Source organism: Antechinus flavipes, chromosome 4 (genome assembly GCF_016432865.1).
Source record: "Antechinus flavipes isolate AdamAnt ecotype Samford, QLD, Australia chromosome 4, AdamAnt_v2, whole genome shotgun sequence".
Lineage (NCBI taxonomy): Eukaryota > Metazoa > Chordata > Mammalia > Dasyuromorphia > Dasyuridae > Antechinus > Antechinus flavipes.
In genome coordinates, this window is record NC_067401.1 from 88,344,363 (window position 1) to 88,358,938 (window position 14,576).

The 14,576-nt window shown below is 34.4% G+C and overlaps 1 protein-coding gene across 5 annotated transcripts in view; it reads right to left on the reverse strand.

Moving 5' to 3' along the window:
• WDR64 (WD repeat domain 64) overlaps positions 1-14,576 on the reverse strand; it is a 165,728-nt gene that overhangs the window by 107,798 nt on the left and 43,354 nt on the right. For all 5 annotated transcript variants that reach the window (XM_051993507.1, XM_051993510.1, XM_051993508.1 and 2 more), the window contains 2 exons: positions 5,799-6,013; positions 2,399-2,533 (listed from right to left, as the gene is read on the reverse strand). In XM_051993507.1, coding sequence (XP_051849467.1) covers positions 2,399-2,533; positions 5,799-6,013 — 350 coding nt within the window. The remainder of the gene's footprint in view (positions 1-2,398; positions 2,534-5,798; positions 6,014-14,576) is intronic.

Below are 14,576 nucleotides of genomic sequence, written 5' to 3' on the forward strand. Positions count from 1 at the left end.
GCTTTTATTTCCTTCAAAGTCTATTTTTTGGAAAGCCCTGAATCAACATTTTTTTAATCATCCAGCTTTGATTTTCACCATTTTCTCATCCTTACTCCCTAAATTGATGCTTTGCCTTTTTTGTTGTTGAAGGGAATGGCTTAGTCTTGTTTGGTCCCAATTTGTGTTTTTGTGGGTTTTCCTGTTGCTACCTCTGAAAACTGAACACATGTTTTTTAAGGATTTGGGGGACAACATGGGCTAGTAAATTGCAAAATTTTATCTTCATTAAGTAGTTATTATATTTTATGTGCATGTGAGATTATAGATTATTTTATTCCTTTTCTGTGTTCCTAGAATTTACCTCAGTGCCTGACACAAAGTAAAGACTTAATAAATACTTGTTGATTGATGGTTGTATCTTCAATCCACAATAACAAGGGACTTACAATGCTCATTTTACTTCTTTCTCCAAGTAGCAGAGCATCTAATATAGAGCCTCACACATAGTAGGTGCTCAATAATACTTAGCTGAGTGAAGTAGTTCTGACTTGAAAGTTCATTTGTGGCCATAATGAAAGTAGTAGTGACTTAACTAAGTATGTATCCTAGAGAAGTTTACCTTGGGAAAATTAATTAATGTTAACTTGATAACCACAATCTCTACCATAATAATAGCATAGCACATTCTTTTAATTTTCTTATGATATCTCTCTTTGTATCTAGGTCATGTATCAGTTTTGAACTTATCTTGATAAATGGTGTAAGACACTGGTCTGTGCCAGGCTTCTGCCTTATTGCTTTCCAGTTTTTCCAATAATTTTTTACCAAATAATGAATTCTTATCCTAAAATTTTGTCTTTATCTTTGTCATATACAAGGTTATGATATTTATGTGCTGCTGTAAATTGTATGTCTATTCTGCTCCACTGATCTACCTTTCTATTTTTTAGCCAGCATAAGATAGTTTTGATAATTACTACCTTATAATATAGTTTAAAATTTGGTACTGCTAAACTTCCTTCTGCTACATTTTTGTTCCACAACAACATCTTTATTCCTTATGTGATTGTAGAACAGCAAGACCCTACTGTGCAACTACAAGGATATTTTTTTATATATATAAATGGCTTTTAAAGAATTATCAATGTATTATGAATTGTCAGATTTGTACACAAATCAAATTGAAATGGAAGATACATCCATTTCTTAATTGAATGTTTTGGAAATGTTTCCTCTAAAAAGCCAGAGACACAGTCACAGAGATTTAATTACATTACAGAAACTAAGTAAAGCTTTGCAATTAGTTATGTCACATAATTGATGTTTGTAAAATCAGGCAATCTGATATTTACAATTGAAATGGGTTTTTAATGTGTTGTACAAAACATTTCCATAAGTTTCTTTTTTTCCTCTCTTGATGTAATATGATATATTGGAACAAAAAAAGTTTCTTATTCCAAAAAAGAATGGCTCTTCCATAAAGATTGTACTTATCAAAAAGATGCAAATCAACCTTAGATAAAATATTCTATTTCATTTTAAATTTCTGTTTTTAATATTAATTTTTTTAACAAAATAAATTTAGAACTAAGCTAAATATGAATTATTTATGCTGAGTGAAACAAATTATTTTTCTTTATCCTATTTAATAAGTTTCATTAGCTACACAATACATGGGCCACTTATCTTTCCATTATACTCAATGGCCTTTTCTGAAAATGGAAAGGATTTTGGAGCCAAATTATAGAGGGTCTTGAATTTCAGACTAAGAAATTGGGACTTCATTTCAAAGGCATTGTGAAATTATTGTAAGTTTCTATATAGGGCCATGCCATATTTAGATTGTCACATTAGGAAGATTACTTTAGAACTAGAAAGTATAAAGTATAGTGTGGAACAAGGAAGGACTTTCATTTAATTACACATTTAGATAAGAAAGTCAATTAGATAGTATACACAAAAGTATAATGCTAGGTGTTCAAGTCATATCATCTTATTAGCATTTGCTATTCACATTCTGATCAGAATACAAAGTATACAAAGGTTTATCAATATAATTGTTCTCTCCCATCTCCCCAAAACTGTATGCATATTATGATATATATTTCTTATTTTTGCATATATATACATAATATATTACACATATGTACATGAATATGCGTTATGACTAAATGTAAATAAATATGGGGCAGAGCATACTAGAACAGATCTGGCACTTAAAAATAAACAAGGGGCCAAATCCTGTTCAGCTTTTTATGCAATATCCTTTGTCTTTTTAAAAAATTAACCTTGTCTTTAAAATATAGAAGAACTTTGAGCTCTATGAAAACTAATTGGAAAGCTCTAAAGCTACCACAGGTTTATCACTGAGAAGAGCAGTCTGTCTCACCAAATGCATGTGTTCAGTTTTACTTACGTGTTGTCTCCAAGTCTCTTCAAAGAGTCCAGAACAAATGAATGGGTGCTGTCTAAAGAGCAAGACCCAAAGGAGTGAAGGGGCTGGATATAGTTAATCTTCATGACCCAGTCATTATGTAGCTTCCTTTTAACACTAGGGACAAAAAAATGAATTTTTGTTGATGGACAATATAACTGAGCTACTGTTTGATGCTTCAATTTATATTTTAGCTCAGAATCAAATCACAAGACAGAAATGGGGCAAATTTCAATCTAACCCAGGAAGCTTACATATAGCTACTGATATAATTCCTCCTAGTCTTGTACTGAGTAGTGATTAGTAGCTGTTCAGTTGACTTCAGTCATGTCTGATTCTGTAACCCTATTTGGGTTTTTCTTGATGTAAATACTGGAATGGTTTGCTATTTCCCTCTCCAGCTCATTTTTATAAATGAGGAAACTCATCTACAAAAGTTATAAGGTTAGAAGTGACTTGCCCAGAGTCACACAAATAGTTAGTGTCTGAGTCTGTTCTCAGGAAAATGAATCTTCTTTATCCAGACAGCACTGTGTCTACAGTGCCATGTAGCTTCCTTAGAATAGTAGACAATTAATTCAATTTGTAAGTGTGATAGTTCATTGAATGTATGGTCATCAAATACCTATTTAAAATAAGTGATTACTTCTTTGTCCAGATTACTTAAGATTGTTAGTAATCTAATCTTATTGATAGCCTTTGACTTGTAACCTGCCTGGTGGAAAATTTGCCCAACAACAATGGAACCTCTACCCAGTAAACAAAGGCTATTTTTTGGGACTGGGACTAACATGACTGATCTTATTTTATCAAGATCTTTGAAATAGATAGTATAACTCAAGCTCTCTATACCTGGCTGGGTAGGCAACTACATGCTGTTTTTCTTTTACTTGTAGTTAATTGCTTACTTAAGAACTAAGCCTGTGACAGGTGGCCCAATGTAATGTTTGGACTAGCTTTCTGGAGGTCCTTGGGATCGGTCTGAGTCCTTGGTCTTAGTGGAGAAGTGATGAAGGCAGGAGAGCCACCATGAAGATGCTCAAAGATGGAATGTCTCATTTCCAGTCCTTCTCAGCCTTTATGTACCTTAGTTATATAATTTTATATATATACATATGTATATATAATAGTTATATAATTACATCATTAGCATACTGAATATGTGTGAATTAGAGAACCATTACATCATCATACTAAATACTAAGTATATATGTGAACTAGAGAACCATCATCTTATCAATTCCACTGAGTTAACACCTTGTTTCAAGTATATTTCTCCAGAGTTCTGGCCCTTTACAACCCAGAAATTTGTATAAATATGAACCTCTTTTTCTAGTTTGCTGCTGATCCCTTAAACACTAAGCCCACTTCACTGTTCACAATAAAATCTACCTTGACTGAGAACAATTTCCTCCCTAAAATTCTTTTCTTAAGATTCCAATTGATCCTCATCACTATTATCCTATACCTAATTTGCAACATTATCATGGGAAAATCACTATATATCTCTAATGAAATCCCATCTGTAAAATTAAAAAAACTCTTAGGTTCTTTTTCACTTGAAGAAAACTATAAATTCAAGTATCCTGTAGTGCAAATTTACTGATAAAACTAGGAAAATAATGTAGCCTATATTTTCAGTTCAGTAGACTGTCAAGTAGATCACAAATAAATATTGACTAGAAAGTTCAGGAATAGAAATTGTCTCAAAATCTCTTTTTTGAGCATGAAACAATATTATCACTGATATTACATACAACATAGTGGATGGTATTTTCCATCTTGATTGTCTTTCTTTTTGTAACTCAGGGTTCTGGATTACCTCTTAGCACAATGATCAGCATACTACTAGGATTCTATATTCTTTAGTTATCAAGTTACCACTGTATTTCCAAGCACCTTGAACATTGTAAGCCACAACAATAAGTTTGTTGAACAAAATGTCATATAAATGAGAATTTTCTAATGGCTCTTAGAATTATACTCTACTTCTGAATTCTTTCCTTCCCGCAAGTCTGCACAGTCCCTGCTTTGCTAGGTTTGATGATCATCCCTGCTGTAGGGGCATCTTTCCTTAGTAAAAGGCATAAAAATTGTTCATTCTTAGTGCTGATTTCCTCCACGTAGAGGCTTGTGATGGCTATATATAAGAATGAGCACACAAATGTTAGTGTATATTAGTATCTTACTATTTTTTGAGTATACAATCTTTCAAGTCTCTCTGAGGCACCCATCAAATAGAAACAAAAAAAAAAAGTGAATGTGAAAAAGGGCCTCTGGGTGTTTCTGATAAGTGGCAAATATCTTAGTGAAGGGAAGATTAATGCTTTACTTCACCATCTTGATGGAGAAGGGTCTGCTACAGGCTGAATCCTAGCCAGAAAGTTGAAAAGTGACATGCCTGACATTTTATAGAACAATAGGTCACATAGTGGTGAAAGAAGAGGAGGAGGGCTGAATTCCCCATCAATTTAGCCTGCTAAATACTTTGTTGAGATAAGTAATATTGCTTAGTTGTGACTGTCATCTCCCATAGTAGGTTCAGAAATGGAGCCAAGTATTGTGAGAATTTATCACCCTTAAGAATTCAACAATAGAATTAGACTAGAAATGACAAGTAACATTAATGGCCATTTATGTTACATTTTATTCAAGGACCCTTTCTGAAGCATGACATAGGATACTGATCTGAGAACTGACCTGGAAACTGGGAATAGCAGAATTCAAATCTTGCCTCTGATCCATACTGTAATTCCCCCAAGGCAAAATGCTTAAACTTTCAATGAACTCTGAACTAAATTGCAGAGAAGATGAGGACTTGTATTGGTAGGAATTATGGTATCTATGAATTCTCTGTGCAAATGTAATCACAGGTCTAGTGCCCTGTAATTGAATTTCCAAATTGTTCATATACTATGGCTATCAGAGGAGTGTGTGTGTGTGTGTGTGTGTGTGTGTGTGTGTATGTGATATTGCACAAAATTTATTTTAGTCAATAAATGACATCTTATAGCCATCCCTCCCAACAAGGGAAAACATTTTTTTAGGACCAGCGATGATGAAACAATTCAAATCCAATGAGTCAATACCTGGCCAGAACAAAAGTCTTTACCACCATGGTATTTAATCCAAACCAATTTGAAATGTTTTTATACCAAGAACTAGGATATTTTTTTGCTGCTTGCTCAGATTTCTGTTTCTTTTTCAGTCTTGCTGGCAAGCTGACAAAAAACAACAACAACAACAAAAAAAAACCTAAACGTGGGAATAATACTAGACAAAAATCAATGAAGCACATTTGGGAAATCACTTTGAGATATTCAAACCACATGTCATAATATGTGTTTTAGTGACAACTATTACCCTTAATTCAACCACTTACCTTTTGAAGTTTTTGGAATCCAGGATCTGGGATTGTGCTTTCCTTTTGTGTTTTGACTGCCTTAGTCCAAAGTCATCACTGCTTAAAGTAAACTTGTTCACAAAGCCACCATCATCTCCCATTAGGATGTCATCTCTGCCCAAACGGTCAGTCATAGGCACCACACAAACGCACAGAAGGCAGTGATCCACTGGCTTTATGACAAAACAGCTGTCCTAGAAGGTAGACAAGAGAGTTTATTCTTAATGCTTGCTTTCCTTCACTTCAAATTAGCCCTATTATTGGTCAAAAGCTGTTCCCTGATGAATAGACTTATGGGACAAAAGAGATATGGAGAAACCAGTCATATAAATCAATCAATATTTATTACATAACTGTTAAGTGCTATTGAAGATATGGAAATATGAAATATGATCCCTAACCTCAAAAATGTTTCTAACCTTGCTGAGAAGCCAAAAACAGTTACATATAAATGATTATGTATGTATTACCTATATCAGTTAGCTTGCTTTCTTGGGGAGGGATGAGATAAGAGAGGAAGAAAAAATATTTGGAATTTACAATATTATGAAAATGAATGTTGAAAACTATCTTTAAATGTCATTAGAAAACTAAAATACTATTCAGAAAAACAGTCACATGAGTCAGAGTCAGAGTCAGAGCTCTGATTAGTGTTGAAATCTTTGAGAAAATTGATTAACTTCTGAGTATCTTTTCTCTCATCTATCAATGAGGATGATAATATTTATCATGGCTATACATTCAAGATAGTGTTAAATCATGATATAGATGATATGTTATAGGAATTCAAAAAAGATCAAGATCAATGTAAGGCAGAGTAGTTGAGTAATGTTTCATGGATGATATGAGGATGTACGGCAGATCTTGAAGGATGGATGGGCTTTGACTTTTTTACTGTGAAGAACAAAAAGACTATTATATCAGGGTTGAAAAGAATGAATAAAAACACAAAGGCATGAAATAATGGTAAAATGTGAGGAAAAGTGCAAAAACTGGCTGATATAAAACAGAAGGTCATCCTGGGGAATAGATAGAAAGTGGGTTGGTTAGATTGTTTGGTCATTTTCAGTCATGTCTGACTCTTCATGATCCCATCAGAGCTTTTCTTGTAAAGATACTAGAGTGATTTACTATTTCCTTCTTCAGCCCATTTTAAAAAAAAATGATGAAGCTGAGGCAAATGGGGTTAAATTACTTACCCAGTGCCACATAGTTATTACATATTTGAGGCTGGATCTGAATTAATGAAGATGAGTCTTTTTGATTCTAAACCTAGTGCTCCATCTACCATACTAACTAGCTGCTCTGGTTAGTTAAACAGTATAGCCTAAATCCTGAAGAGCTTTGAATATTATGCAGAGGACTATAGATGAAAAATTCCACTTTTAATAGGGGAGCCTCTAGTGCTCTTTAGTCAGGAGAAAAACATTTAGGAAATCATATTCTGAAATTAGTTTTACTGTGGTGTGCATGTTTGGAGGAAAAAAACCAGATAAGGCAAATGAAAAACAATATTTTAAATTTCACATTTTTTCTTAGTAACATATATGTATGTACAAGGATAGATTATGAAAAAGCATTTCCTTATGTTTGAGCCAGATCTCTTTTATTGATCCATTTCCTTTTCTTTTAAATTCAGTGAAGTTTAAGATTAAGTAGGGGTAATTATTTTCAATTGCTATGATTGTTCCATCAATTTCATTTGAATGAGGGAATCTAGGAGAGTTCCAGAAGTTCCTTCAGAGGAGAAATGGATTTGTAAAGACTCAAGAAATATGTGATAATAACAAGCAAGGAAGGACCTTTGTAATAAGAGAAACAAGTTCTGGTCACTCTGTCTCAAAGTGGCTGCCTAACTTTTTCCTTCCATTGTTATTGAGATATAGATTCCCTGATCACCATGTGAGGAATTGGAGCGATGGATATTAGACCCAGGTTTGTTATTTACCACATGGAAAAGAGGCAGCTGTCTTGGTCAGAATTCCAATGATAGAGTGCTACAAGCTATCATGGCCTGACATTCTTATCTGCCAGTGACTACAATCAAAGCGGGAAAAGCTGAGATCGAAACCAGTGAATCCCTGAAATTGATTTCTACAGAGAAAAAACATATGAAAAGACTGTTGAAGAAGTGATTAATCAATGGTCAAAACCAGTAGCTTTTGAGATAATATTGGTAAACAATAAATGGTAAACAAGTATTTTTTCTCAAACTCTAACATCATTCTAGCTTTCCAATTTGTATCTAAGGCACTACTATCTTTCCCATCTAGGTTTATAATTTCAGTATTATCCTAAGCTTATCACTCTCCCTCACTCTGATATGTTTGATCAGTTACCATCTCTGTTTGGGCCTTGACCTAACTTATTCCAACAGACTTCTAATTGATTTCCATTCATCATCTATCACCAATTTAATAAATTTTGCACAGTCCCATCAGAGACAGTTTTTTTCAGCATAGGTCTGACATTTGATTCTTCTACTCATCTAACTCTAGTGATTTTCTGTTGCCTCTGGGATAAACTAGAAATTTCTTTGTTTATCTTTTAAAGACAATTTAATCTATCTTTCCAGCCTTGTTAGATGGTATTCCTTCTTTTGTATTTTAATTGTGCATCTAAACTGGACTTTTTACTGTTTCCCACCTTTGACATCTCAGCAGCTCAAGCCTACATTTTCTATATATTCACATTTATTCACCTTATATTTATGCTGTACTAATGTGTATTTATAGGCATCTAGGTGGCATAATGAGTAGAGTACTAGGCCTGGAGTCAGGAAAATTCATTGTGGTGAGTTCAAATTCAGCTTAGACACCTAGCACCTATGTGACCCTGGGCAAGTCACTTAACCCTATTTGCCTCAGTTTCCTCATCTGGAAAATGATCTTGAAAAGTAAATAATAAACCACTCCATCATCTTTGCCAAGAAACCCCAAATGGGATATCAAGAAGAATTAGACATGAATGAAAAGAATAATTTGTATTTATATTCTGATCTTTCCCATCCCCATTAGAATGAGAACACCTTGACAATAGGGATTGTTTATTTGTACTTGTGTCCCCAATGCCTTTTACCACAAATGCCTGGTGTATACAATAATAGTAGCTAGCATTTTTTGCTATTTTTCTAAACATATTTGCACATTTATCATGTTATACAAAAAAAATCTGATCACAAAGGAAAAAATGAGAAAGGAAAAAAAAAAGCAAGCAAACAAACAAGAAAAAAGGTAAAAATACTGTGATGCAATCCACTTTCAGTCCCCATTGTCCTCTTTCTGGATGCAGAAGGCTCTCTCCATCACAAATATATTGGAATTGACCTGAATTACCTCATTGTAAATTGTAAATTGTATGAAGAGCCACATGCATCACAGTTGATCATCACATGATCTTGTTGCTATGTACAATGTTCTCTTGGTTCTGCTCACTTTACTTAGCATTAGTTCATATAAATCTCTTCAAGTCTTTCTGAAGTCATCCTGCTGATCATTTCTCATAGAATAATAATATTTCATTACATTCATATAACACAACTTATTCAGCTGTTCCCCAAACGATTGGTACCCACTCAGTTTCCAATTCCTTGCCATTACAAAAAGAGCTGCTACAAACATTTTTGCACATGTGGGTCCCCTTCCTTTCCCTTTTTTATGATCTCTTTGGTATGCAGACCCAGTAGAGATACTGCTGGACCAAAGGATATGCACAGTTTGATAGCCCTTTGGGCATAGTTCCAAATTGCTCTCCAAAATGTTTGGATTAGTTCACAACTTCACCAACAATGCATCAATGTCCCAGTTTTCCCACATCCCCTCCAACATTCATCATTATCTTTTCCTGTCATCTTAGCCAATGGGAGAGGTGTGTAGTGGTAACTCAGTTATCTTAATTTGCATTTCTCTAATCAATAGTGATTTAGAGTTTCTTTCATATCAATAGAAATGACTAACTAGCATTCCTATACTACTGTATTTGATATTCCCAAAACCTGGTAAGGTAGACACTTATTAGCAGTGTGATCCAGGGCAAATTACTTAACTGTTTGCCTCAGTTTTCTCATCTATAAAATGATCTGGAGAAGGAAATGACAAACCACTTCAGTATCTCTGCCAAGAAAACTCCAAATGGGGTCACATAGAGTTGGATACAACTGAAAAATGACTGAACAATAAGCACATAAATTACTTTATATATGTATAAAGTAATTTATGTGCATACATATATATATATATATTATATATATATATATATATATATATATGTTAATGTTGATTGTTTCATTTCCCAGGCAAGCAATCCTTTTACTTTTCAGTGGCTTGCAGGCCCTAGTGGTAAAACTGAAAATCTGAGGGCAAACAGGAGGCTTTAGAGAAATGTTTGGAGACACAACCTCTTTTATGTCATTGTTACTATATTCATTAAAATATGTAGTCACATTATGTGGCAGTAACATTGCTATTTTTTGAGAATCACAGGTATAATTTCCTCTTAGAGAAAGCAGGTTTTATCTCTGTTTCTTTAAAATCTCTTTTGTATAGTTGTCTACCTAGTTAGTTTCTAAAAGCCAATATTAAATTATCACTGTGGTTATCTAGAAGTGTCATTAATTTATATGTATTTTTCATTTGTTCAAATGCAGTTGAGAGAGAGGCTAAAATTGGAGACCCATATGTAGAGAAAAAGAGAGGGGGGCGGGGAAAGAGAGAAGGGCAAGGGAGAGAGGGAGAGGGAGAGAGAAATTCCCTTTCTAATTTCTGAGATGTATTACCAGCTAAGGGCTCTAAACAAACCAAAGAGAATTTGTTGTTATAAGTAAGAACTTTTAAAAAGCAAGGGAAAAAAGATTCATTTAATCTGTACCCCCAAAAAGTCTCAACACAGAATATGTCTGCAGTATTCTGGTAGAAAAGAAGGTTTGGTAAGTAGAAAAGGACTTTACTTTTCTTCAGAAGCAGCAGCCTTAGGAAATTCTCTCTCTGCTATTTTGCATTTAAAAACATTTAAAAAACTCAATCCTTCTCCTGCCTCCACAATGACAAGGGGAAAGTATTGCAATTGGTGAGGTCTAATGGAAGAATTAGGAGTGAGTACATCTGCCAGAAGTCAAAGAAGAAGAATTCACTTTCCTTTTTTTAGCCAACCTCCATATAAACACCACAATTAGTAATACAATGTTTTATAAAATTTAAAGTGCTACAGAGATGTAAGCTATTCTTTTTTATTTTAAATATTTTGACTATGCTTAACCAAATCCCTTTCTTCTCCAATGTCTCATAATGATGTGACAATTAGGAGTCTGAGTTAGTGAAGGCTAATGTAATGGAGTTTTTGTACATGCCTAAATCACTGAAGATAGCATCAGTGAAAGACACTAGAGGATCTGCTTCCAGAAGACATTTGTGAATATTCTGCAGTCCAACTACTGTATGATGGAAAGTAGTCTTTTGGCACTGGCTGCATGAACAGGCTTGACTGGGTCTTTAACATTGACTGAGAAATTTAATGCTTTTCCTTCAATTAGATCTAAGGGTGAAGGATTCCTTCATTCATAACTATCTTTCTTAGGTTATATAGTCCCAGGAAACAGATTTAGGGTATTTGGGTTTTTTCTTTATCCTTTTTTCATTTTAGGTTCAGAGAGTGAAGTTTCAATCCAGGAGTTTTTAATCACAGCGTTCAGGAATCCAGATTGGGTATTGAAGCTATTTCAGCTGGAAAAACATGGGGAAGAAAGGATCCTGGGTGGGTAATGACTGAGGCTTTGAAGTTGAATTTGGTGGAAGTAAAGCTATGAAGGAACTGAGCTAACCCATGAGCCCAATATACTTTTTCCCTTTCTCCAGAGACTGGGGTGATATTTGTAGGGAAAGGAGTTGAATTATGCCCCCAGGCATTGATGGAAATGTTCATTTATCTATCTTTGCTATAGGTTTGATTGAAATTATCTCTATTAATCTTATATTAAATGTTTAAATGGTACTAGGGTGCTCTTCACTGAGCCCCTAAAATGGAGGAATACAATCAATGAGGGTATAGAGCGCCAATAATAGAAATGAGAAGCTTTTCAATACTCAATATGGTACCAAATAACCCTGAGGGATGGGGGAGTGGTAAAATTTGACATAAATGGCCCTCAATGAGTGGGACCAGAGTGAACCCATGATAAATTATACTTACAGAGTGAAAGCTGAGGAAAGGTTTGCATTGTAGGCCCAGTACTAAAGGCTTCAAGAACCAGCCTCACAGAACTCCAAGAAGCTCCTCACTGGGATAGTTAAAGGGTCACCATTTTCAGATACAGCTGCTCTCAAAAAACATTATAGAGGAATTTCAATCAAAATCAGCAGAGGTAGTATCTAAAGTGATGAAATCACAGCTCTTTGATGCATTGAACAAATTAAATATTCAGACAGAATTAAATTTTCTCTCAGACTAAATAATGACTGTCCTTTCTGCTTTCCTTCAAACTTCCAACTTTCCAACCTTATGCTTAGCAGTGCTCTGTGAGGTTACTTCACACAGCACATGGAGGTGAAGAGCTTGATCCCAACAGGCTCTGTGTGCCATCCTTCATTTTTCTTTATTAGTGTCTGAATGCTTTTAAAATTCTATCACTCAGACTCCTGCCTCAGGCTCACTTGGTAGCCTGTCTGAAACATTACTTTAAAGAAATGATTGATGAACTTTGATTTGATAAAAACAGGTGTACCTAAACAGCCCCTTTTAAAAGTTCTATCCCTACTTCAGAGATAGATATGGGAAATGAGAATATATTATTCACTATAAGGAGAAAAGAGTATGTGTGCGTTTTAACTTTAGTCATGTAGCACAAATGGGGTAATTTATAAGTAATTACTTAAATTTTTGTCTTTTGGAGCCTCAGGACTTGGTACAATGCCTAGTATAGTAATATAATGATGAAAATAACAACAACAACAATAAAAATAATAGCCAACATCTATATAGTGCTTACTATATGCAAAGCACTATGCTTAATAATTATTATCTCGTTAGATCCTCACAACCAGGCTAAGTAGTAGTTGCTATTATTACACTCATTTTATAGATTTGGAAACTAAGGTAAAGAAGGGTTAAGTGACTTTCTTAGAATCACATAGCAAGTAGGTATCTGAAATGGCTTTGGATTAAGGTCTTCCTTACTCTTAGCTCAAAGCTCTATCCACTGTTCCACTAATAAATGCTTATCAATGTATTGTGTTTCATTTGAATTTTACAGCCTCTCTTTGTTGGCTTAACTTGTGTATTAATATATGTGGTCATCGTGTTTTAATTGTTATTTCCCTCTGGATCATTTCATTCTTAATGTTCCTCTGAAAAAAATCTTCCTTTTGTTTTTCTGAATTCTTCATATTGGTCATTCCTTATAGCAAATTTCCATCACATTGATTTTAATATAAATTTTTTCAGCTCTTCATTCACAGGGTACATGGATTCCAGTTTTTTGGTATTTGCAGAGAGAGAATGATGCTAGGACCATTCTTATGTGTACTAAAACACTGCTGTGATTAGCAATCTCTTGGACTCCCCTTGGAGGGAATATACTAGGGGAAATGTGAAACAGAGACAAGTATCACCACCAATCATTGACACATACCTAGGAGTAAACTAGACAATAAAAGTCAATGACTTAATCATTGTATAATTTTACAAGAAAAGTGTTCAAAAATTAAAGCTGGGGAAACCTGGTTTGCTAGATAGCCATAATTTGGGGGGAGGACACAGTGATATACCTATTCACAATGTTCAGGGAAAAAATTTAAAAGTTAAAATGTTAAATTCAATACCAGTTACTAGTTATGTTGTGAAATCTTGATCTAATTAGAATAAGCAGTGTTACCGCACTCTATACACAAAAGAGAGGCCCACGGGGAGGCTAACCCAAAGCTTCTTAGATTATACATTTCATGAATATAAACTGCTTGCATTTTTGTTTTTTTTCCCAGGTTATTTATACCTTCTGAATCCAATTCTCCCTGTGCAAAAAGAAAACTGTTTGGTTCTGCACACATACATTGTATCTAGGATATACTGTAACCTATTCAACATGTAAAGGACTGCTTGCCATCTGGGGCAGGGGGTGGAGGGAAGGAGGGGAAAAATTGGAACAGAAGTGAGTGCAAGGGATAATGTTGTAAAAAATTACCCTCGCATGGGTTCTGTCAATAAAAAGTTATTTAAAAAAAAAAAAAGATTATACATTTCAGACCAATATGAGGTCATATAGTTAAATATGGGAGTCACTAAATTATGATTTATTTTCAGTAAATGTTTAATTTGTATGCCTATTTTATATACCTATATATCTAGGGTTGCCTAAAAATTTCTTGTGTGAAAAGGGGTGGCAAATGAAAAAATTTAAGTGACCCTGCTTACTTATAATTCATTGTATATTTAACAATGTTTGTTAAGAGTTTCAAGAGATTTCAGAGACCATTGACTTCAACTCCTTCCTTCAGGAAACTGAGATGAAAGATTAAGTGAAGTTGCCCATGGCCACAAGGTCACAAGTGTCAGAGTTAAATGGCATCTGGATCCTATCTATCCTGCAAGAATATCAGCTCACACCCTACTTCTCACACAGTTCCTTCAGACCTCAAGCCCAGTGAGGTATTTACACAATTAGTTCAGCACTACCCACTGTCTTGTTCTCTTATTTTACATGTATTGGCTTCTCCTCCTGATTACTAGTTCTGACAGACACTTAGATTATAAATTCACAGTCCTTTGAAG